At 49.8% G+C, this 25,708-nt stretch overlaps 1 protein-coding gene across 1 annotated transcript; it reads right to left on the bottom strand.

Moving 5' to 3' along the window:
* Positions 1-11,878: 11,878 nt before the first annotated feature.
* FUS (FUS RNA binding protein) lies at positions 11,879-25,327 on the bottom strand. Its single transcript, XM_032785032.2, has 15 exons — positions 25,241-25,327; positions 23,865-23,889; positions 22,791-22,945; positions 22,066-22,207; positions 21,431-21,627; positions 20,794-20,992; positions 19,156-19,190; positions 17,650-17,682; positions 17,212-17,321; positions 16,090-16,219; positions 15,085-15,186; positions 14,310-14,448; positions 14,132-14,220; positions 13,839-13,989; positions 11,879-13,200 (listed from the first exon to the last, which is right to left on the bottom strand). The coding sequence occupies exons 1-15, from the start codon at positions 25,251-25,253 to the stop codon at positions 13,161-13,163; spliced, it is 1,560 nt and encodes a 519-aa protein (XP_032640923.1). The 5' UTR covers positions 25,254-25,327; the 3' UTR covers positions 11,879-13,160.
* Between the last annotated feature and the right edge of the window lie 381 nt (positions 25,328-25,708).

Here is a 25,708-nt window from a genome sequence, read left to right as displayed (position 1 = left end):
TGGGACGCGGCGCTCGCTCCCTCCCCTCTTCACGGCGCCCGGAGCCAGAGAAGCCGCCCAACCTGCTGCGCAGGGATCCACCTCCCGGCCGGGCCCGCCCCCGGCCCCGCTCCAGCCGCTCTGTCACCGGGCCGGGGGCCGCTCCCCCGCTGTTTTTGTAGGGTCTCCCATTACACGGCTCTGTTATTGTAGGGGCTTCTATACTGTACACGCTGCTGCTTTAGTGTAGTGTCCCGGATGGCATTGTCCTTGCTTGTTATTGTAGGGTCTCTCCTTGCCCTGCTCTGTTATTGTAGGGTCTCTCATTCCATTGCACACGCTGCCTTGTTATTGTAGGGTCTCCCATTACATTGCTCTATTATTATAGGGTCTCTCAGGATGCACACGGCCTTGTTATTGTGGGGGGTTTCATTACACTGCTCTGTTATTGTAGGGTCTCCCCTTGCAGGGCGCACATGGCCTTGTTATTGTAGGGTCTTCCATCACACTGCTCTATTATTGTAGGGTCTCCCCTTGCAGGGTGCACACAGCCTTGTTATTGTAGGGTCTTCCATCACTCTGCTCTATTATTGTAGGGTCTCTCCTTGTCCTGCTCTGTTATTGTAGGGTCTCTCATTACACTGCACGTGTTGCTCAGTTGTTGTAGGGTCTCTCATTCCGTTGCATAGGCCGCCTTGTTATTGTGGGCCCTCTCATGGGACACCTCTGTTATGGTAGGGTCTCTCGGTGAGTCCTGGCACATTCCTGTCTCTGGTTTCACATGTGGCTGACTCACTCTCCTGGGCCGGAAGGGAACAATTGTTCCTGCCTTGATGCACGTGAGCCACTTCCCTGTCACCTCACCAGCACCCCAGGGATGGGGCCCTGCTGCACTGGCAGGGGGAGGGACTGGTCACTACTGGCAGGGCCAGCCAGGCCCTCCGTTCCCCTCCCCAAGCCCTGCCGGGCTGCCTGGGGTGCTGGGCCCTTAGCACTGGGCTAGGGAGGGAATGGGGGAAGCTGGGTGGGGTGGGTGGGTGGATATGGAATGTATGTATGAATGGGGTGTGTGTGACTGCAGTGTGTATGTATGAATGGGGGTATGTGAATGCACTGTGTATGCATGAAAGGGGTGTGTGTTTGGGAATGAAGTGTGTATGCATGTTTGAATGCAGTGTGTATGTATGAATGGGGGATGAATGCAGTGTGTGTGTGTGTTTGTATGAATGAAAGGGGTGGGGGTGTGTGTATATGAATTGGATGTGCGTGTGTGTAAATGGGGTATGTGTGAATGGGATATGTGTGCGTGTATGTGAATGCAGTGTTATGTAGGAATTGGATATGTGTGTGTGAATGCTGTGGGGGTTGGGGGCGGGGCTGCTGGTGTCCTGTGTATGTGAGGTGTGCAGTTCCTTTCCCATGCCGCCCCTCCCTCCCTCCCTCCGCTGGGTGCAGGGAGGGAAGGTGCTAACTGGGCTCAGCAGGGGGCAGGTTGGCTCTTTTCACACCTGCCCTCGGGATGAAAGCCCAGATCCATGGGGAGGGGAAGCCATCAGCCCCTCCCCCACACCCCACTTCCTTTGGGCTGGAGCATGTGAACCACCTTCACATTGGGCCAGGGAGTGACTGGAGCTATGAGGTCAGGGCAGGCCCCAACTCCCAGCCCTCCCCTGCTCTAACCCACCAGCCCCGACTCCCCTCCCAGAGCTGGGAGGAGAACCCAGGAGTCCTGAGCCCTGTGATGTGGGCCCTGTCCCACAGGGGCCCCTGAGCAGTGGGATGGGCTTTATGCACTTACACGGGTACAAGTGGCCCCTCGGAGGAGGAGCTGCCCGCCCACCCCCCAGCACAGGCGCCAGGATGTGGCTGAGCTGTGACTTCTGCTATTTTCAGGGCCGTGTGGCACTAGGGGGCACTGTGCTGAAGGCAGTGTGGGGGCACATTTTAAACAGGGGCAGCTCCAGGCACCAGCGCAGCAAGATGCACGGGCGGCCTGCTGGTCGCTGTGAGGGCGGCAGGCAGGTGGCTTTTGGCAGCGCACCTGTGGGAGGTCCACCGGTCCCTCGGCTTCGGCGGCAATTCGGCGGCGGGGACAGCAACGGCGCAGCACTGGCGGACCTCCCGCAGGCGCACCACCGAATCCGCATGACCAGCGGACCACAAGCACACGCGCTGCCGAAAGCCGCCTGACTGCCATGCTTGGGGCAGCAAAAAATATAGAGCCACCCCTGATTTTAAAGCAAGATGGCAGAGGTTAGTTAATACCTTTGATATTTACAAGATATCTCCCTTCTCTGCCAGTGCCGGCCCCAATGCCCCAGTGTGGTGGTAGGAGGTGCTGTGTTGCGGAGGGCAGGGGCAGGCTGGGTATCTTCTCCTGGCTCCCCCTAGAGTTTGACAGTAGGTAATGCACCTATTCACTTTGGCAACTGCAACTTTGCTCACAACCATTGCTCTAGGGGCAACCCCATGGCAGTGGCATTTCTCTTCTAGACCCAAACAAGCTGCTGGTGCGATGAGCTGGGTGAGTTTGTCCTAGGCCAGGAAAGGCGTGGTGGGTGTGCTTGTGGTTTTCCTGGGCATCCAGTCAATTTGAAAGCCCGTGAGGCAAAAGTACAGATCAGTGAGGGGGTGTGGGGGAAAGCCAAGCAAATGTCTTGTTAAATGAGCTGCTGAAATCCCCTTCACCTGAGATGAACACCTTGCAATACAGCTAATTGGACTCAGGGGGGTGTGGGAACTAGACATGAGCTTTTCACTTTTAGGAAAGCCCTGTATCCTTCCCCGCCCCTGCCTCCTGAACCCCGGCAGGGTTGCCAGCCCTCCAGGACTGTTCTGACTTCTCCAGGAATCCAAGGTTAATCTTTCATTAAAGATTCTGTCATGCGATGAAACCTCCAGGAATAAATTAGCAACCCTACCTCTGGGCCAGCCAAGCCCTGCACCCTGGGGCTGGATCACAGCCCATGCTCCCTAGAGGGGAAAAGCCCCATCTCCCATTCCCTGTCTCCCTAAGCCAGCCAGTCCCCCCAGCCTGGGCCTGGATGGGAGCCGGTGTCCCCTGGAGGGGAAAGGCCCCATGTCCCGTTCCCCACCCTGCAAAGGCAGCTGCTAATGTCTTCCCCCATTCTTGGACCACTGTCCAGAGGTTGAAGTCTCAGTTCTTATCTGCCTCCAAGCATAAAGTCTGGAACAGGTAACTAGTTAGCGTCATTGAAGCCAGTTTGCTGCCCTTGATAAGTGAGGCAGGAATGTGCTCAAGTGGCTTTTATCAGCAGTGATCTGTGAAGAATGTGACATTATCAAGGGGGGGCGGTGAATAGTTGCCAGGGAATGAGTGCACACAGGCTTCTGCTGCACTTCTCACCCACAGGTGACAAACAATGGCTGGGCACACACAGAGCCCCAGATCCCAGCCTCTCTGAGTTTCGGTGACTGGAGTTTATGGGCTGGGAAAACTGGCCACAGATTTGGGGTTGGGGGCTGAAAAGGGCACCCCCGGGAAAACTCACACGGCCAGGGCAGAGTGGAGTCAGAACACCTGGGTTCTAGCCCCAGCCTTAGGAGGGGAGTGAGGTCTAGTGGGGTGGATCAGGACGGGGCTGGGAGTCAGGATTCCTGGGTATTATCCCCAGCTCAGGGAGGGGAGCGGGATCTAGAGGTGCAGGGCTGGGGTTTCTGGAAGGGGAATGACATTGTGTAGGGGGAGCTGGAGGTACAGGACTCCTGGGTTCTAGCCCTGGCCCTAGAAGGGAAGTGGGATCTAGTGGATTAGAGCAGGGGAAGCTGGGAACCAGGACTCCTGGGTTCTCTTTCCAGATCTGTACATTTTCTAATCTTCCTGCTACCTCTTATCACTGGTATCGCGGGCAAGGCCCTGCCTTCTCGAGTCATTTCCTTTTTAATTAATCTTTATAGTTTGATTTGTTTATTGGCGTCAGCGCAGGTAGCCGGGAAAGCCAGGGAAAAGAAAGAAAGAAACACAGCACATGGACATTGCAGCCTGGTAGGGGACAGTGGTGAATATAAACACAAATATGCCCAGCCAGTGCAGTAGGGGGCAGTGGACCCTCCCCCGCCACCCCCCCAGCCACTAGGGGGCAGCGGGGACGGATATACACCCTCCCCAAAAGGAGCAGCCGCCCTATCTCAGCCCTGCTGGGAACTGACACCCACCCCAGCAGGGTAGCAATGCCCCAGTGACACTCTCCCCATGGCTGATGGCACACCCCCTCCCCCATTGTGTAACTGCTCACCATCACCAGCAGGAGGTGGTGGCAGCACCAGGACTGGCTCCCCCAGACACACACACCAAGCCAATGTATTGGCTCCCACCCCCACCCCAGGGGCAGCCTATGCACAGGGAACTGGCCCTTTGCTGCTAGAGAGTTGCAGTGAAGACTGCCATACAGGGATGGCTCACCCTCTGTAGAGATGCAGCTGCCTCTGGGGAGGGACAGCTGGATAACAGCTGCACTGCAACACCAGGCACTCAGATGTAGCTGCCTGTGGAGCTGGGCAACTTCTGTGCTGGTGGGCAAGCCGACATCTCTCTGCCCCAGCCCCCTGCCCTCCTGTCCCATCCATCCCTGGCCCCAAGTCACCTGCACTGCAACACATCCCCGTGATTCGGCCCTTAGTCACCAGGGGACAGCTAAGGGAGGAACAGGTGTCCCAGCCGCCACGGTTGACGTGCGGGCAGCTAACACATATTTGCCTACATCATGCGGTTACATAAACAGCCAGGTTATATCCGGGTGAGTCCTCAGCCGATGGGTGTGGATTCCCCTAAGAGCAGGAAGCTTGTGATTACCCCAGGGCAGAGCATCCTCGCTGCCACTAATTGAAGGGTTAATAAGGCTGGTGGCTTAAGGGATCAGAAATGCAGTTGTTGCTGGGGAGCAGCCGCGCCGCATGGGGATGGCTCACCTGGTGCTGAGCACATTTCAGCTGGAAGCACGTTTGAAATATGGAGTCACCTTAGAATAGCAGCTTAGACGGGCAAGGGCTCGTACCCCATGCCCTACCCCCCTGAGCCAGCCAGCCAGTTCCTCACCTTGGATCTGGATTGAAGCCGGTGCCTCCTAGAGGAAAAAGGCCCCATGTCCAGTTCCCTTGAGCCATCCAGCCAGGTCAGATTGGCAGAGACTCTGATGTTTTCGCCTTCCACTGCAGTTTTAAACTAGTGCAAATGGTGAATTCTTTGTAATTTGAAGTATTTAAACCATGATTTGAGGATTTCAGAGACTCAGCCAGAGGTTAGGGGTCTATTAAAGTGTGTGTGGGAGGGAGGTTCTGAGGCCTGCAATGTGCAGGAGAACAGACTAGTTCAGGAGGGTCCCTTCTGGCCTTAAAAGTCTATGAGTATGACAACTAGAAGCACACAGCGCCCTCCCCTCCACCCTTTCTGTCATGCTGCCCCCTGCTGGCCTTCGAGTATATTGGTCACTTAGAGCATTTCGCTGGCCTTCTTCGTTTATCCTACAAGCAGGTCCCTCTGTGTATGTGGGTAAGTCACAGCCCTGCAGAACCATGCTCCAGAATCTCAGCTTTCCTTTGCGATAAAATTATGTCTCCCGCCCCCAAAATGGTAAGTGTAACCATTGTAGCAGCAGCTGCCTGAGTCTGCAGAGAGCCTGAGGCAATTACTTTACCAGGTGTGAAACACCCCCGCTCATCTGATTAGCATTGTTAGCTCTGAAAACTAATGATGAGATTTAAAGTTTCAGGCTGAATAACACTTTACTCCGACAGCAGTAGCTCTACTCCTTGTAAGTCAGGGCAGAGAATAAGGTACCAGGTGGTGTTTCCTAAACTAAAATCCAACTCCAAGGCCCCTGCTCACAACTGACCCAGCCTGAAACCCAACCAGGGCTGCAGCTTGGAGGTAAGCACGTTCAGGGACAGGGTAGGCAGGCAGTGTGTGTGTGTGGAGAGGGGTGAAGAGGAGTGTTCCAGGTGTATTGGGGCAGCCTGCGCAGAAATGTGAAGCCATGAGTAAGAGGAGGCAAAGTGTCCCATTTATACAAATATTGTTAACTCTGAAACTTAATGGTAGTGATTTAAATGTCAGCATTACCATAAGGGATAAGGGGAGGTTAAGGCAGGGAAGAATGGTGGCAGCGGGGGGAAGGGGTGATTAACAGGCACTTAGAGATGGGTGACACCCCACCAGGCAGTTCAGCAGAGGGATTCAAGGTTTCCACCCACTCCGTTGCCCTAACTCCCATTTATGAAGTGCACCCAACTCCCTGAGCCACACCTCTGGCTGGTTAGAAGCAGCTGGAGCTATTGCTGCCCACCTGGAGCCAGGCTCCTCCATCCTGGCAGGCCAAAGGCTCCCATCGGCAGGGGAGAAAAAACAAGGTCCTGGTGTGTGCGTGTGTGACAGAGAGAGAGAGAAAGAGACAGATGATGCCATAGTAGCTCAGGAGTAAATGTCAAAACTGACGTGGGAGGAGGCTGTCAGTCAGGACTCCTGGGTTCTATCTCCAGCCCACTGGAGTACAGTGGGGTGGAACAGGGGCTTAGCAAGCAACAACCTACTATCTCAGCCCTCAGCTTCATTCTTCTGCAGCAATTTGGCAGCAGGTCCTTTGCTCTTTCTCTTCCTCTTCGGCGGCACTTCGGCAGCAGCTCAAAGAAGAAGAGAGAGACTGAGGGACCTGCCGCCGAATTGCTGCCGAAGACCCCGATGTGCTGCTCTTTTCCATTGGCTGCCCCAAGCACCTGCTTCCTTAGCTGGTGCCTGGAGCTGGCCCTGCCTTCAACTACCTGAAGGGGGAGTCCAAAGAGGATGGATCTAGACTGTTCTCAGTGGTGGCAGATGACAGAACAAGGAGCAATGGTCTCAAGTTGCAGTGGGGGAGGTCTAGGTTGGATATTAGGAAAAACTTTTTCACTAGGAGGGTGGTGAAGCACTGGAATGGGTTACCTAGGGAGGTGATGGAATCTCCATCCTTAGAGGTTTGTAAGGCCCAGCTTGACAAAGCCCTGGCTGCCATGATTTAGTTGGTGTTGGTCCTGCTTTGAGCAGGGGATTGGACTAGATGACCTCCTGAAGGCTCTTCCAACCCTAATCTTCTATGTTTCTGTGATTCTATGAAAAGCCATTTTAATAGTGAGCCAGAGCAGTGTGTGTTCGTAGTAACATGCTCTACCAGGCCGTGCTCTTTTGTGGCCTGGTAGAAGTCATGTTGTGATAGCTGTATTATGTGCAGAGATATAACATTGTCATTACAACTATTAATTTTGTTTGAGTGAGTTGTGTGACATCCAGTTACAGGTAATTGGTCGCCTTCAGAACGGCTGAGCACTCAGCAGCATATGTGTTGCACTAATGAAGATGTTCCAAATAACAGAATTTTATTTTAACAAAATTAGTGCAAAAAAACCCAACAAAAACATGCAATTTTAAAACTAACACATGAAATACTTAATAAAAAAGAGGACAGAATTTATGCAGGGAAAGAACATTCAAGTCCATTTCAGCTACTCATTCACCCACCCTGACGTTCACAGGCCGGCATATGTGAAGCTGTGATTGTCTTGAATATCCCCTGGGATGGATTGACAGGGGTAGGGCACTGACCATTGATGCCATGTGGAACGTTGGTGGGCAGGGAATGGGGAGGTCCTGATCTTGAGTTCTCAATGGGCTGCAGAGGGAGGCAAGCCCAGGATTGCAGGTCCACCAGAGTCTGCAGCATCTGTGTTTGCTGGCTGAGAGGCCCCATTATATCCTGGTGCATCTTCATCTCCTTTTCCTCCTGGGACTTTCTTCTGTCCGCTCTTTCCTTCTCCAGGCTGCTCATGGTCTGATGCAGCAGTGGTTTGCTGGATCTCCTGGAACACGTCACCCTGAGTCCTCTTCTTTCTCCTCTTCATCTGGCTCAGGCGTTCCGCGGCGGTGGAGGGGGAGACCCAGAAGGCTGCAATGGCAGCAGCTACACTATCGCACACACAGGTTCCATTGCCAGCGCACGCGCTACAGAAATGAAACTTTAGATGCTGAACTCACTCCCCTTGTTCCCCTGTCCTCACTACACTCTCATTCCTGTGTGGGATTATTTGTGCATGGTGCCAGTCACTGCATGGGACATGGCAGATAGGGAAATGAGGTGGGAATTGCTCATTTGCATTATTCTAATAGCATAGGGCACTGGCACCGAATACTGCCACCGTTTTCCACAGGCAAAGGTGATTTTAGCTGATCTCTCACTCCTGAGGGTACAGAGGCAGAGAGAGCACAGCTGATGCTGCCCAGGCCTGTATGCTGCTAGTCCGTGTGCTGCAATGGTGCCTGCTGAAGCTATCGCTGACTGGCGTGGGAAAGTCTCCGACCGCAGAGGGAGAAATAAGGCAGCCTTCCCAAGAAACTTTGGGCCGAGGATTGCAGAGTACTTCCATGGAAGTTCCAGTGAGATCTCTCAGGAGGGTTCCAGGGACATCCCTGCATACGTAAACAAACTGCTCTGCTTGCCCTCGCTGCCTTCCTCTGGAGAGGAAGAAAAAGCAGATAGTAGCGCTGGACCACAACCTCTTCTAGCACAAGTAAAATTAATGAAAATGTTCTATAATAGAAAATTAATCTACATGCTTACCTGAGGTTCCTTTCCCTGCGTCAGGCTCGCCTGTGCTCCACTAGCTGGACTGCAGTGGTGTCAAAACCAGGTCCTGGCTGATTACACAGCTGGATCCCCAGTCGCCAAGCCCCCATAACTCCTCTTTCTTGTCCACCACATCCTTCTCGCTGTTCATAGTAGGGGCTTGTGATTTGGTTCTGCAGCTCTTTGGAAAAGTGGCAAGTCAGCAGCTCAGCACCAGATCACTTGTTGGCTTCCCTGGCCTTCTGGTGGGCTTGCCACAGCTCCTTGGCTTCATGCAGCACTGCTGCTGGTCCCTGTCATACCCCTTCTCCTGCATCCCCCAAGCAATCTGCTCATAGATGTCAACATTTCTACAGCTGGTTTGGAGCTGTGTCTGGACAGCCGCTTCTCCTCACAGGCCCAGGAGATCCAATACCTCCTGTCTGCTCCAGGTAGGAGCACGTCTGGTGCGCGTGGAGCAAGCATGGTCACCTGGGCAGTTGCACTAAACAATAGAGAGCTGCCAGATGTGCTCGCCAGGCCGGATAACCAGGAAAAGGAATTTCAAAACTTCCCAGGACTTTAAAGGGGAAGGAGGGGGTTTCGGCCAGTGGAGTTCACAATGGTGACCAGAGCAGTCAGTGTGGGGCCTTGTGGGACAGCTGCTGGAGGACAGTTTGAGTCAACATAACTTAGGCAGTGTCTGCACTAGCACTGCGTCAAACTAAGTACATTGACTGCAGCTCTATGCCACTTGGGGAGGTGGTGTTGCTGTGTCTGCATAAGGGGGCACTTGCGGCGGTAGGAGACCCATTGCTGGACCTCCAGCAGGAGACTGTAGCCGTGAGCTCCTATGCTGCCTGTAAGGAGGCGCTGGCTATGGCCTTCCCCTCCTCCACCAGGGAGAACTGCCTGGACTTTTGGGGAAGCCAATTTCTGAACGTCCACATGGAGTGCCACATGTTGAAGTCATATCTGCCCAGCAACACCTGCTGGTTGGCGAACCTGGGCTGTAGTCCTCCAGTCGAATAAACCTATGAAAAGTTCCAGTTTCTTGGGGTCTTCTGCTTCAGGAGTAGCTCCTCGTAGGCCCTGCCCCTCCCTTTCATTGGCCGCAGGGACCCGGGGGTGAGGGGAAATGAGAGTATAGGAACTCATAATCCTGGGTGGGCACAAGGTGCATCTTGGGTCTTTTTGGTGTGGGGGGAAGGGAGGTGAGGGTTTGCCACAGGACTTTCACTGGGTCCATAATGGCCTCATTGAGAGGGGCCCACTGTGGCCAGGATGTTAACCAGGCTATGGGAGGATTCTTTCACTACCTCTTTGATTGCAAGCCTGAGTTTGAGGTCACCATCTTCAGTAGCTCCTAGTGGACCTCAGTTTTCTTCAGGAGGTGACACGTCCGGCCTGGTCACTGCCTTGTCCAGGGAGGAGGAGGTGAACTGCACCAGCTTCCTCTCCTTCTGCACCAATGGGATCCCACAGATGCAGATCCTGAAGCTCAGTACTGGGCTTGGTTCCAGAATCCAGATCGGGTGCTGTCTCGTGGAACAGAGGTTCCCTTCTCTCAGAGGCCTCCCAGTCCTTTGAAGGTTTCAACTCATGGCGGATCTGACAGGGATCATCAATGTGAGCCTCACCCAAGCACTTTAGGCAACTCAAGCCCTGCGACTGAGGCATGCCTCGACCCGGGCAGCAAACAGAACTTCACTGATGGAGAAGTGCCAATTTAACTATACACAGTATGAACAAATGGAAAATGAAGACCACTGACACCAGCTTGGCCTAGCAAGAAAAGCTGTCACTGCCATAAATTTGGTAGTCTGGGGCAGTAGGAAGGAACTGAGGCAGCATGGTATCAGCTGGCGGTGCCACAGCCAAGCCAATGGGTACCACCAAGGGAAGTTTCCAGCAACTAAGCTTGGGGCCACAGTGGAATGGACATGTGCAAGCACTCAAGTAAAAATGTTTGATTAGCCCCACTTAGTAGTTCTGCAATTTGAGTGTCTTCAAAGCTCTTGGATGAATGCCAGCTTGTCTTAATGACTTATTACTGTTTACATAGCTGGGTTTTTAAAAACAAATTTATAAACTTCAGTCTAGGACACTTTGAGATTTGTCACCAAAAAATTGCTTGGGGTTCAAAGGATTAGAGGCAAAAATCACTCCCAAAAATGAGGTAATTCATGTGACAGTAAATGGCCTAAGTAGAACCTTATGTGCATTCTCCTTCATGGACACATCTAGAGACTACTGCTGAGCTCCCCCCAGTCACACCATGGCATAAGTCTGGAAAGAGACCATTGTTGATCCTCTATCACAAGTGGTTTATGGCAGGTAACAGAGCCACAACTGATGTATTGCAAGAGTCTCAGCTCACACTCACTGTAGCACACTGGTCTGCAACATGGCGCCCACCGGGGCATTTATGTGCACCCGCCTAGTGCCCAGCAGGGGAGACAAGCCACTGCCCTATGCCTGATGCGACAGAGAACTCCGGAGGCTGCAGGTGCCAGTGTTCTCTGTCCTCACGGCTTCTCTCTGGATTCATATATTGCTATATTAAATGTTTTGTATTATTTAATGTACAAATACAAAATAAGCCTTGAAAAATTGTTGGTGCCTGCCACTCTTCTGAAAACATGAATGTGCTACTGGCCACAAAAAGCTTGGGGACCACTGCTCTAGCATGTCTCAGCCCTACCTCAAAGCATTTGAAGCAAGGCAATTTGTTTCACAACCACTTTTTTGTTTAAAATGGGTAGACAGAGACTGGAAGGCTGGGGCAGTTGGCTCTGAACTCTTGCTGCCTGAGACCCACACTTCAACTGTACTAGTAAATATTTTTCAAACTTATTCCATTAAGACCAAGGTGACGCTTTCACCTCGTACATTTCTGCCAGAAGCACTGACTAGGCTATGAAAAGCTTTTATAACAGGACCAGACTCCCAGAGCAGTCCATCATCCTCTTCTTGATTTTGTGAGAACAGCTGCTATGGGTTCCACTCAAGTGGATGTTAGTACAATGAAGTTTAGAGAGCTCTCCTGCCTCAAGTTTCATAGTCTCCTTCCTTTAGAATTACACCTCTAAAGTTTGTTGAAGCTTTTTACACGTTCACATGGTAAGGCTTTTCCTTCACACCACCCCTCTACAGTTGTTTCACATCCCTGACCTGGATTTGTAATCATGTAACATCTCACTACATCCTACACCTTCCATTCTGCTGTTTCTTGCGGCTGAGCACAAGGAACTATCACTGCTTACAAAGCCATGAAGCCTCCAAAATCAAGAAACATTTGAACAGTGATACACATTTATAACCTGGGGTTGTTTTTATTGAGCATATTTAGAAGTTAAAAGTTTATTACATTCGTACACACTGCAGCTCCAACCATAAGTTAGATTGACCTGGACAATTTGCTCCCTTGAAATTTTCTACAACAGCACTTCAAGAGAAGTTTACCAGTCCAACAGATGTGTCCACCTTTTACCCATGCCCATTTCTCTGCAGTCAACACCACCACTGTTTGACTGTATGAGCAACACCCTACATAAGATGTGACTTCTGGTCACATCCTTGCTGTGTGGGTTGAAGCTTATGAACTGATTCTAGAAAAACAGGGATGCTTTTTGTTCACCTAGTTGTGTGGCTCATCACCATAGCAGACTATTGCTCCAAATTCACTCAAACAAGCGGAAAAAAACCTCTCGGACCTTAGGCCAAGGGATAAAATTTTGCGAGCTAACTTTCTCATGTGTTTCACTTGTGCAATTCTCTAGTCTGCAAGAGGATTGCATAGGTGTGTGCATAATTTGCTTATCTATTGGAATTTAATTGTTCTAATTATGCATGAACAATATAGACATTTGTTGCACGGTGGCACTTCTACATACCTGTATTTAACACATTCAAGTTCTTGTAGATCAATATCCTTGTAGTTTGCATGAATATATACGTGCACACATTTTATTAGATCTTTATAGAATATACTTTCTAATTCTGCAGCTACTACTTTCCATGGGGTAGCACAAACCCAGAAAAAATCGTTTCCCATCCATTCTACTCCCCACCCAAATCCCAGCAAACAAACTTTCTATGTAGACACTGATAGGAGGGCTCACGCTATGTCCCTACTAAGCTGACCACTCCTATGCTGGATGATGGTGCTTCAGGTAATAAAGATGAGAACTCAAATGTTAATGTACAATTTGACATTTCAACCACAGATCAAGATGTCTTTCTCCACTTATGTCTGCTCAATTACATGTTAATACTGTTTGTAGCATAATACATTGATGTATATTAAATACCCAGGGCTAGCATTGGGGCATCCCCAGGTTTCTGGTGTAAACTGAAGTTGCCCTAAGCCCTGGCCCCAAAAACCTACACAGCGCAACTAAAACAATGTTTTTTTTTTTTTTTTTTTTTTTTTTGTAGGGGATTCTTCCAGATACAGGGGAAAAACTGGGTAAAATTGAGAGGGCAATACAAAGTTTTACACAAATGGAACGAGCTTTACACAGTCTGCAGCACAGTCTGACATACAAAATAAAAAAGTGTAAGTCACATGGTCTGGGAATTTGTACAGTCTTAATAGGGTCTGTCACGGCGGTCTTGTCTGTGGTCGCCCCTGTGGAGAGAAAGAGGAAGGGTTAGGACAGGTGCGGGACAGAATAAGGGAAGTATTTTAAGCTTCACCCACAAGCAGCTGAATGATCCTTATAAACAAATGAGTTAATAACTGTTTTATAAAATGTGGATAATGTCACAACATCTAAGAGGAGAAGTGACTTGCCCAATTCATCTATGTTAAGGTCAGAAGGGACCATCATTATGATTCTCTAGTCTGACCATCCAGTAAAACACAGGCCAGAATCTCACCCAGTGATGCTGGCATCCAGCCCATGATCAGTGGCAGAGCTACAGCAGACATTTGAGAAAAGCACCAGGCTTGATTTAAAGACCCAAGTGACAGAGAATCTATCACAACCACCTTTGTGCCAATGGTTGGTTACTTTCTCAATATAAACAAAAAAACTCCATGTGTGAATTTGTCTGGCTTCAGTTGCCAGCCCACTGAATTGTGTGCCTGTAGACTGATCAAGCCACCCCCTAACCTTCTCTTGGATCAACTGACTAGGTGGAGATCGTCACACCAGAGGGCAGGTTTTTCCAGGCCTTGAGTCACACTTGCAGCTGTACAGAACTAGGAGTAAACCCCAGGACAGAGATTATAGCATCATGCCCTTTCCGTGCTGTCTGCTTTACCTGTTATCCATCTTTCCTGGCCCAAATCCACCACCCCGATCTCCACCTCTGCCTCCTCGGAAGCCACCCCGATCACCGCCTCGGCCTCCTCGGAAGCCGCCACGGTCATAACCACCTCTGCCTCCACGGCGCTCTTCCCCAAATCCTCCTCCTGTGAAGGGAAAAAAGCACAGGAGTGAAATTGGTGCCAAGAATACCTCCAAGGCAATAGCATTTGGAGCATACACAATCTCACCCACCCATGAGGCCTGCCCCCTACTGGTGGGCAGGAGAAACAGAATGGTTTAAGTTACCCATATGTGGTCCTCCAGGCCCCTCTGGCTTTGGTGCCTTGCACTGGTTGCACTCATTACGCCATGAGAAATTCATGTTCTCACAGGCTCTGGAAGAGGCAATGTTTGAGAAGCATTAGTATCAGGTAAACTCAAAAGTTAACACTTGGTTTCCCTGCTTGCCAGAGCCTCTACTTACGGGTTAGGGCACTTCCAGTCCCCTGCACGTTGCTGGCCACCGCCTCCACTGGGGAAGCCACCTCGGTTACCTCCGCTAGAGCCACTGTTGCCACTGCCTCCTCCACCTCCGCCACCAAATCCAACACGACCCATGGGCCCTGCATTAAGGAGTGAGGTAGCAAAGGGGTCAGCCTCACTGGAAGGGACATAGCTGTCCACATCCACAACTCCCAAAGCACTGATCCTTTGTGCAGGACACTCCCCAGCTCAACCACAACAGCACCAGAGACTTGGATTCAGCAGCCATATCTTGTGCTAGCAGCCTTTGGTTAACTTCCTACAACCATATCACGACTTATTTCACTCTCAGCCACACCCCCTAACTGTGGTCACCCACTGGCCAGCCAACTCTGTGCAGCAAGTGATCTCATAATGCACTGTCCCATACGTTGTGTCACATCTGGTCACTTGTGCTGAGGCACATTTTCCCAGCATGCACTGACACAGATAAGATTATGCCACAAATGAAGAGTGGACACAAATTATGGCTGACCCATAGGTGTATTGTGTACCTATAATCCACAGGTAAGAACGTGACAAGGAGGAGGGCGACACTTAACAGGGCTGACCTTTGACCTCATTAAATATTTAAAGTCTATATGGCTAAGCCTTAGCTCAGTCTCTGTTAAATGGCTTTGAGACTTGGCTGGTTGTGTCCAGGTCCTGAAAAACAGGCCACTCTCCCGATAGGGCTGGAGCACCCATCCCCATCAGGAGCAAACATTTCTAAATACCTCCACGGCCTCTGCCACCCCGTCCATTTCCACCACCACGGTTGAAGTCCGCCCTCCGGGTAGCAAAGGAGACTTTGATGGGGTTGCCGGAAAATTCCTTTCCTGATTGGAAGAAAGAAACCAGATATGTCAATTTCGCCTTACACAGAGCTTTATGATTCCTTTTGGACCATCACAAAACCAATGTTCCCCACCCCACTTTAACCCACAACTGGTTGAATTTTTATTTTTAAAATAAATAATTCCTATCCTAGGATGGAAACTTGGAGATCTGATTTTGTCCCACATTGGGAGATGTAGTCTAGCCAAGAAGCCTAGTCCAAGAATGAGCTCAAGAGGCACTTGAACTACAATTCACATGATTGAGATTGTCATATTGACAACAGTGGATGTCCTGCCAACTAAAAATTGATTTTCCCTAATGGAAAACAAAATTCCAGTAGAACTGAAATAATCCCATAAGAAAAACCCTAATTTCAAGGCAACTTGTTTTCCACTGAAAGAACACTAGGATTCCTGACCAGCGGCACTAACCCCTTGGTCTCTGAATCAAAGCAGGGCACTACAGCTAAGGGTTTGTCCACACATGGAGCTATTCCGGAACGCTTACTGTACTTAAAATTCACTTCCTACTTTTAATTTGAATTCACTTCCAAATGTAGACAAGCCTTAAGACATAGCATGAGGAATGAATCCTACTCATGCTGATGTCAACTGAAGCCCTGCCCTTGACTCGAATGACTGCAGTATCAGGTGCTGAAGTAGCCAAGTATTATGCAAGACATAAGTATCATCCCCATTTCACAAAGAGAAAAAACTAAGGTTGAGAAAGGAAGTGACTGAACAGATCACTAAAATTAGAACAACTCCTTGCCTGTTCTAACCCAGTAGATCCCACTCCCATCCCTGAACCAGGGACAGAACCCAAGAGTCCTGGTTCCCAGCTCCACCATTTATGCTACTTCTTCAGGAACTGCTTGGCTCAGCTGGATGGAAGCAACTTACCATCAAACCAATCGATGGCTGCCTTGGCAGATGGGGGATCATCAAAAGACACAGTGGCTTCCCCCTTTAGCTTCCCGGTCTCACGGTCTGTGTACAGGTTAATCATGGGCTGCCCAGTTTTCTTGTTTGTCTGAAACACAAACAAGGGGTACATCTCATGAGTTTAGCTTCTGGAGATTAACCTACCGCTGAAGGGTACCCTATCCACTTCCCTTGTTGGGTGGACTGAAAAATGGATGGAAATATTCTATTGCTTTAAGCCTAGGGATTATTTGTGAAATCTGCATATAAAGCTCTCTGAAAACCATCAACACTTAAGTCATGAGTAAGGCTAAAATTTTGTCATGGTTATTTTTCCTTAAAAAGTCACGGACAGGTCACAGGCAATAAACAATTCCCAAAGCGAAAACAGGACACCTGCAGGTCCTAGGTGTCCCCATCCCTCTGCGTGATGGGGGAGGCTGTCACCAGAGCCCTGAAGAGGGCCCCCCCAGGAGGCTGTCGCCTGTTCCTGGACCATGTAGAGAGTGACATGAGGAGGCTGTCACTTTCTCACTGGAACCCTCTCAGGGCCCTGCTGGCTGCCAGCTCCAGTCCTTTGGCTAAAGCAGAGAATGGAATATCACCAAGATCTCTGGAGGTCGCGGATTCCTGACTTCCATGACAAACAGCCTTAGTCACGAGGATTGCAAGATGGTCACAGCAGGGACTACCTTGGTATCAGTCAGATCCACACTGGCATCGCACCAGTCCAAATATAAGGTACCAGTAATATCTGTATACTGCTTACTGAGCACCTTCCATCCAGATAGTTAAAAAGCTTTGAACAAAGCCTTGAACATTAGAAGTGTATATCCCAGTTCTATAACGACAAAACTGGGAGTCTAATGCAGGAGTGCTGAGCTCCCACCTCACCTGCCCTATCCCACGATATTCCCCTGCCCTGAACCAGAAATACAGGAGTCCTGACTCTCCTATTCTTAGCTAGTAGACCAAACTCCTTCCACAATAAGAGTGCTTGGATTGTACATTAAGGGCAGGGGGGTACAGGACGACGAGAGAAGTGCCGTTTCGCTATGCTGCTCTTGCAAACCCAGACTATTTAGTTCCCTCTGCTGGTACCTTAATGATTCCTATTTGCTTGAAGTAGTCAGCGACCGACTCAATGGTGACATTTTCACCGAGTCCCTGGACGAAAATGGTGTTGTTGTCAGAGTTATCCTGTTCAGAAGCTGCAAAGTAAGCGAGTGTCACTCAATTTCATACCCAAGGGTCAATCAAGAGAAAAAAGTTACTCCACTGTAGATGCTACAGCAATGGCTGCGTAACAGTGTCTTTAACAAGACCACATCTTAGTAGGTACACAGGCTACACAAGAATTTAATGCAAACTTTCACCATTTAGGCTGCTCTAAATTAGCTTTTCTTTTTGTGAAATGGGCATGATGCTTATGTCTTAGATCAACTTCAGATCATCCCCCTAAGTTAACACAAGCCACTGCCGCAACACACGAGATAACTGATGCTGCGAACCCACACTTCTTTGTGAACAGTCACGTACCAGGATCATGGCGCGGTCCTTGGTCCCGGGGCCCTTTTGCACATGAAAATAAGGAGAGATCTAGTTAGTCAGTGGAAACAGACTAATCTCCCACACATACTAAACACATTAAAGACAGCAGGCCAGTGTTGGTACATGTGCTCTGATGTTGAGCCTATGTTTACTTTACTTTAGCCAAAGGCAAAATACTGCGAAGTCAGAGACCTTAAGGTACTTTGAAGACAGTGCTGCAAAACCAGTAACAACTCTTTTCAGATGTCATACTGTACACAGAAAACGTCTTTCCAACTCTACGTGGAGGGTCAACTACAAAAGCCCTCATAACACACGTTTAATTCTGCTTAGTATCACCTTCCGAGGTCTGTTTAAATAGAGACCTTTGCATATACAATTTAAGCTGCTACCCAAAGATCTGTCCACATGTTTATATACACCTTTGTCATTCACATCTTTCAGTAAGATCAGGTTGTAGCATCATACCACTTGCTACCCTGGTTAGCGTCACAGTATATAACCACACAGTTAACAGCTTTAAGATTTATGCAGTGATATAGTGGCATTAGCCCATGCCACACATTTAAAGTGAACTAACCTTGCATAAATATAGCTTTATTTCACTTAAACCATTATTTACCTATACAAACCATTTATATTAGTATTTTTGCTATATTTAGACATTTCACCCATTATACCTTTAATCACACCCATATCAGATCAATAATTATCTTAATGAACCTAAAAGCATATGCCCAACACTGGTCTCTTAAAACTAAATTGACCTGGTCAAGAGATCATTCATGCCAAACCCTTTTCAGCAAACCCATGGGAACTCTCCTTGAAGTGTTTAGATATATTTTGTTTGGTATGTTTGAGTGCAAAAATACCTTTTTCCTTCTTAAGATACAAGTTTAAATATAAACCATCTTTCTTAAGGTATAAGCTTACAAAACCATGTAATGTAGTCAAAGGGAAGTTTACACAAGACCAGAAATTCATTCCAGTTTTTGGGGACTTCCCCCATTTTCTTTACCAGGAACCATAAAAAGGTATGTAAACTCTTTGCATTGTTATCCTCAGGATTGCATGCAATTCCATTACCATGTTTTAACTCCAAAAATCACCAGCACTTAAAGTTTCTTGTGTGTTTTGTTTTTTAAAAAAGGAACCACACACAGACCAGACACTTCTAGGAAGTAGCACTTTTGTTTTCTTTCCCCAAAGCACACTTTTTTGTGTGTGTCTTGTTGCAAAACATTCAACCAAGATGTATTGGCACCAAGAACTTTGGTCAAAGTAGAAGCCCAGTGGACATAGAAATAAGTGACACCGTATGTATCTCAAGAACTCATTTGGTATAGAGGGCTGCAGAGGGTGCTCCCATAGGTTATATCTGATAAATGGTGGCTTTTCCTAACGCATAAAGGTTCTGCATATGAAAGACAAGTCTCTGGAAAATATATATATATATACTTTTTTTGGTTCAAGTTTTGAACTCTTTGGACTTACCACCAAACTTATTGAAGCCACCACGCTCACCACCGCTGAGGAGATAAGTTAGAAGATAATGAAGCTTTTTCCATGGCTAAAAGGTTCACTAAAACTACCAGATCTTAAAATCCTGACCAACACTTGTTTTTTCCAGTTCTTCCTGAAAGCCTAAAGAATGCTCCTTTCAACTTTGTTCTGTCCCTCAGCATATTTAGGCTTATTTATTTAAATACACCCTTTGTCTTGTAAAATTGGAATGGACAAATCTAATAGAAGTGCAACTCTGGCTTCCAACCTTCTCCTATTACTTCAGTCGTCGTGATGTGCACTCGAGACAATGCTGACTCCTTGATGCAGTCCTAGTGTGGGTATGAATCCATGAACTGCATGTTACAACTTATTTGTACAGTGTATTCCCCCCAGTCCCGGTGTTGATACCACCTAAACATAGATACACAGGATATTTGCTTTGAAAGCATATAAAAAAGCCAACCCAAGTTCTCTAGCATAGCATAATAAACTGATTGACCACTAAGTCTGGACCTAACATAAAGCTCTCCCTTCCTCACCCTTAGCTAACATGTGGAAGGTCGAGAATTGATAAAGTTCATTGACTTTCATACCTGTAGCACATAAAACGCAGAGTTTGTTAACAGATAACATGTAGTGTTAACAGCAGATAACAAGTAACATCAACAATACTTTGATTTCCCCCCAACCTAATACTCACCTTTCTAAAAAAGACAATTTAAACTACCGATCAGAGTTCACAATCAATATTTGGCATCTGTTTCTCAACTTATTTCTTTTTAACAGACCACTGAGCAACCCTCTGCTGGGGGAGGATTGTTAGACCAGGGCAGTTTAAGACACTGCTTTTATGTGTGTATATAGTGAGATAAACCAAAAGCAAGTTGTATATAAATGTGATCACAGCTGCTGAAGCTGCTAAGTGGGTGCCCAAATACATCTTTTAACCCATGGAATATCTCCAGTGTGTGGATGGACCACAGAGTTAACCAAGTTTGCTACGGAGGTTGTAAGCAACCAGGTTGGAAAGAAGACAACTTCTCCTCTGACTGAGGAGACTTACATCCCTTGTTTCTTGCCAACATGACCAAGGTGCCTTGGTGAACAGATTATAGCACCAGACAAATTGCAAATAAACCTTTGCTGTAGAGAGATTTATAGGCCCTTTGAATAGTAATAGTTATAAACGTTTAGCATATACCTACACAGGGTAACATGAAAGTTCAGCAAGCACCTGGAATTCACACTGTGCATTTGATATGTTATGTTAAGACATACATCTGATGTCAGACAACTCTGACAGTAACCACCAGTGGGGTATTTTACCCCCATGCATAAATTGTCTACTGTAGATATGAACCTACATTGGTTCTTAAGGTAGACAGTAGTGGGAGTCTGCCCTTCACATACAGGAAAAGCTTTTATTGCCATTCAATCTCCACCCTCGCCCCCGCAAAACATTGCAACTCCCTTACCATAGACAGTATGATTGGCATTCCACACATGCACACAAGAACTTCTACATAATGCAACACACCCTCCCCCAACATGTTAATTTCAGACAGAGCTAGAGACAGTAACATTTAAACCCACTCCCTCTCCCACCACAAGCATCTAGACACCTACCCCATGCCTCCACGACCACCACGGCTGCCTCTTCCACCACGGTCGAAGCCACCCCGGCCATATCCTCCTCTGCCCCTGCCACCACGGTCTTGCTGGCCACCTCCGTAGCTGCTCTGATCCTGGCTACCGTAGCCGCCACCACCGCTGCCGCCACCACCACCACCGCTCATGGATGACTGGTCCTGGCCATAGCTGCTGGCTGGAGAGGAGAACACATGCTCAAAGTTACAAAAACAGGACAATTTTAGTGATAAGAGCAGGGACATTGGAATTAAGACTCCTGGGTTCATCCACAGCTCTAGAAGTGGGGTCCAGTGGGTTAGAGCAGCATTGGGAGTTCATATTCCAGGGTTGTATTTCCAGAGCCACTACCGACTATTGCAGGGTTATACAGCAAGTTAATATCCAAGCCTACAGGCTGAGAAGGAGAGGAAATAAACTCACGGGGTTAAAAATTAAGATGCCTGCATGGATGTACCTTAAAAAAAGGGTAACGTATCAGCTTTAAGACACGCATAATCCTCCTTTGAGAACTGTAGTGACTTCCATTCTTCCTCAATGGAATTTGGATTCCCCCTAGACCAAGTTTCCCAGGCTTTCAACCATGACAAATGGAGTACAATAAAGATCAACTCACATCCACTGCTGCCCCCGCCGCCTCCTCCGCTGCTGCTACTGCTGCTGTACTGGCTCTGCTGCCCGTAGCTTTGTGGAGGGTTGTAAGAAGGCTGCTGCCCATAGGAGCTCTGTGGTTGGCTGCTATAGCTGGATTGCTGGCCATAGCCTCCACTTGGGGGCTGGCCATAGCTTGTGCTTTGGGAGCTGCTTCCATAACTACAGATTAAAAAAGATCATTGCCCTTTAAACACACATCAAGCCTTTTCAATCCACCAGGTATTTGGCTTGTAGGATACCTTGATCACCGAGATAGTGTGGTCTAACGGACAGAGCACCAGACTGATTCTTTGATTCCATCCCCAGCTCTGGGAGGGGAGTGGGGTCTAACAGGTTAGAACAGGGGGACAGGGGCTAGTGGGTTAGAGCAGGGAGGGCAGGGGAGAGCTGGGACTACACACAGCTCTGCCACTGACTGACCTGGGCAAGTCTCCTCCCCCACAACCTGTAAACAGATTAAAATTTCACAGTAGGTGTTCTGATGCTAAATGTAGAAGAGTCTGCAAAGTGCTTTGAGATCCACATACACAGGATGCTAGAAAGAGAAGGGACACATGCAGGGAGATCTATGGGAAGACGAGGACTCTTTAGCTGTACCTTCCAGTTGTCGAGCTGGCTGCCGGTGGCTGGGAGTAGCTAGGATAGGACGAGGGTTGCCCATAAGAGGTCTGAGAAGTCTGGCTGCTACCATATCCAGTTGTTCCGTAAGATGGGGGTGTTGACTGAGTGCTATAGCCAGCTAGCAAAAAAATGAAGAGCTCCTTAAAATATGGTGAGGCTGGGTCCCTCCTATACCTGAACTGGACTGAAACAACTGAGAGGCACCAGCATATCACTTCATTTCCCATAGGAGCTGTGGAGACGGCAGCGTTGCTCAGTGTGTCAAGAACTGGACCATGACTCGGGAGACAAGTTCTATTCCCACCTCTGCCAACAACCTGCTAGGTAGTCTCCTTGCTGCCCTGTGCCTTGGTTTCCCCATTTGTAAGACAGGGACAATTACATGAGATTTACTGATTTAGAGCACTAGATAAGAAATAAGTATCCCCCTAAACCTCTACATATAGGGAATCCCTCCATCAGCCCTGAAATGCAGGTACCTCTGGGGATGCGATACAGCAGCTGGGGTAGGGACTGAACCAGCAATACAGCTGCCATAACAAATGGATTCTTTGATGGTATTGACCATCTGCAGAACAGACTGAAGGGCAAATATTTGGCTCTGTCACAGGAGAAATAATGCTTTGCACTGATAAAGTGATGGAACTTGCTGGCAGTGAAAACCTGCCTCACTTTAGCTTAAATTGAGAAAATCTCCTTACAGCTTTGATTCTGGCCATAGGAAGAACTGTAACTGTTTTGTCCATATCCTGAGGTGTCTGCAGACTGGCCATAACCGCTGTAGCTCTGCTGGCTGTAGGGCTGGCTGGTTTGCTGAGAGTATCCCTGTCCCGGTGGTGCTGGATAAGCCCCATAGCTGAGGGAGAATGATCAGAGACATCCATCAGGTTAGATATTCCAGATAGGACACAGTGACTCCATTGTTAAGGCTGCAACAGTTTAGAGGGAGTTTTTCAGAGGTCCCATACACCTAGGCAGACTGATCTGGAAATTGCCATGACACTGTATTTGTTGTAATTTGGGAGCAACGACAGCATGTTAGGAGCCATGAATGCCAGAAGCAGCCACAAATCAAGAGATTTAATAGCAGGGACTGATGGGTTTGTCAGTTGATCTACAGAACATTAAGTAGAGAAGAGCTTTTTGCCATGTTCAAATATTAACTGATTTAATAAAAATATCCAGAGTTTAAGGGTACCCAGGAGTGCTGCAAGGGATATAAAAGCTTCCAGTCCTGCCAACTAGCAGTCTGTCATGAACCTTTGCAATATTGTACTAGGTAGAGTCTCTGCCCCAAAGAGCTTACAAATCAAGGGGGTAAATTCTAGGAGGAGGCTCCCTTTATGGTCAAGTTAATGACTAACTCTTTGGGGTAGTGGGGTTCTTTTGGGGGTGGGATGGGGGGGACTTCTCTAATCCAGATAATGCTGGTCACTGTTGGAAAACAGAACCTGGGGTAGATAGGCCCACTGATCCCATCCAGGTCACAGGGAGTAAGAATGAATACCAGGCTAGATGGGCCCATAGGTCTAATCCAGCACAGGTTACTGGGCTGGATGGTCCAACTGATCTAAGCCACCAACGGAAGTGGGATGAAGGGAAAAGATTCCCAGGATGAATCCTCCCAACATGCCCGTGATGAGCCAGCACTGTCCTCCTTTTGCAAAGCTGACTGACAACTGGGCAGGGGTATCTAACACTGCCGTCCTTCTCACCAGATAGCAACACAAATCTAAACTGCACCACTTCAGTAACACAGAAGCGGGGACATTTACCTCTGGGTGGCTGGCTGGCTGTAATCTGCAAGATACAAAAGAGGAAAAGGAACAAATTAGACCCCAAACCAATGCTCAGCTCCTGAGAGGGGACATCATGGGGCAACTAGACATGGAGGGGGATGAGGGGGCTGCTACAGCCATCAGTCCCAGCCCTTGTACGTGTGTGTGGCAGGAATGCCCTCACCCGACCTGACTCAACCGCCGGGCAGTGGGATCAGCAGGGGCAATTCACCCTGACAAGGGTAGCACAACAGTGGGGCAAGACGGACTGGGGGGCTATTCCCTGCCCCTACGGCACATGGGGTGGGGGTATTTACAGCCCCAGGCAGCTGTGGGTGGCAGGGGAGGGGGCATTTGCCCCCTAGGGGAGCCATAAGGAGACAATAACCCTGTGGGTGGAAGCACCAGGAGTCCATTGGGTTATTTGGTGGGTCACACTGCGCTGGCTGAACCTTTTAAAGGCAAACGGGGGGGGGGGAGCGAGGGGGATGACCGTTGGTTGGGCGGTTACGGTCCAATGAACCCCGCCGCGCGACGAACGCTTTCAGGAGGGGGCGGAGCGAGAAGTACCCGGATGGAAGACTGCGGCAAAAAAAAGAGTACCACGCATGCGCTAACTTGCGCACGCGTGCCCAGGGCGGCATGCAACGTCTCTCGTCTCTGCCGCGCATGCGCACCTTCCGCTTTCCGGTCGGCGCTCAGACGCATATACGAGCACGCGTTACTCTGCGCAACGCCCTTCCCCCAACCACGCGCTCCCGCCCTCCTCTGGCGCGCAGGCGCAGTTGACTCGCGCGCAACAGGAAAGCGGTTCACCCCCCCCAAAATGGCGGCCAAAGGCCTGGGTGGCGTAGTTCAAAAAGAACGTGCCGACCCCCAAAGCGCAGAAGACGGGGCAGGCACAACATGGCCACCACGAGGCGAGCAGTAGAGGCTCCATTGCCGCCCCCCCCCCCCAGGGGTACGTCAATGGCCGCCCCCCCACTATCCGGGGAGGGGGGATATTGGCCCGCTTCCTGCAGCCAGGGCGGGGCTCACCCCTAACCTGCGGGACCTTCCCGCGTCCCCCCCCGCGCCCCTTCCGCAGCCCAGACCCGGCTGCAGCGGATACACCGCCTGGGGGGGGGGGGCTGAGGTTTGCCCCGCCCGGTGGCCGTTACCATGGCGCCATTTACCCCCCATCTACGGGGGGGGGGGGCGCACGGCACCTTCAGCCCCGCCCCCACAGGGCCGGCTCTTCTGCCCTCCATCAGGGGGTTGATCCCGTCCCGAGCCCCCAGTGCACGTGTGTGTGTGTGTGGGGGGGTCCTGGCACGGCTCCCCCGCTGCCAGCCCGCCGCCCGTGGGTGTCTGTAACCGCCCCCGCGCCTCACCGTTGGAAGCCATCGCCCCTACTGCTCCCCGAGTCCTCCTCCACGCGCTGCTGCCGCCGCCGCTGGACTGAGCCTCCCGCCCCCACCCGGGCGCTACATATACTCTCCCCTCCCCCACCCCCTGCCGTCGGCCTGTACCAACTCCCCGGCAGCAGGGGGAGGATGGCGCGTGCCCAGCGCCGCGCCGCTGGATCCCCCCCTGACACTGCCCTGCGGCCGGGCGCATTGTTCTCCATGGGGCGGGGGCGGGCGGCTTTTCTCTGTGCACAAAAAGCCCCTGTTCTCCCCCCCGGGAAGGGAATGGTACAGACCACCCGCAGGCGGAGGAATGAGGTAATGGGGCAGGGTGGAAGGAACCAAAGGGGCCGAGGATCCGGGGGGGAGGGAGTTTTCGCGTGTGTGTTTTCTGTGGGGGAGGGGGTGGGCTTTTGGGGGAAGTCTCTTTCTGAGTGGCTGGATGCGTGTGAG

This window comes from Chelonoidis abingdonii, chromosome 4 (genome assembly GCF_003597395.2).
Source record: "Chelonoidis abingdonii isolate Lonesome George chromosome 4, CheloAbing_2.0, whole genome shotgun sequence".
Classification (NCBI taxonomy): Eukaryota; Metazoa; Chordata; order Testudines; family Testudinidae; genus Chelonoidis; species Chelonoidis abingdonii.
This window is presented reverse-complemented; position numbering and strand designations above follow the sequence as displayed.

What these genes read in the sequence shown, in the direction of transcription:
- FUS (XM_032785032.2), bottom strand. An exon ending in GCCAGCTCGACAACTGGAAG is followed by an intron (nt 21,628 to 22,065) that starts GTACAGCTAAAG and finishes TTTAATCTGTAG; the next exon opens with TTATGGAAGCAGCTCCCAAA. An exon ending in GCCTGGAGGACCACATATGG is followed by an intron (nt 13,990 to 14,131) that starts GTAACTTAAACC and finishes TTCCCTTCACAG; the next exon opens with GAGGAGGATTTGGGGAAGAG.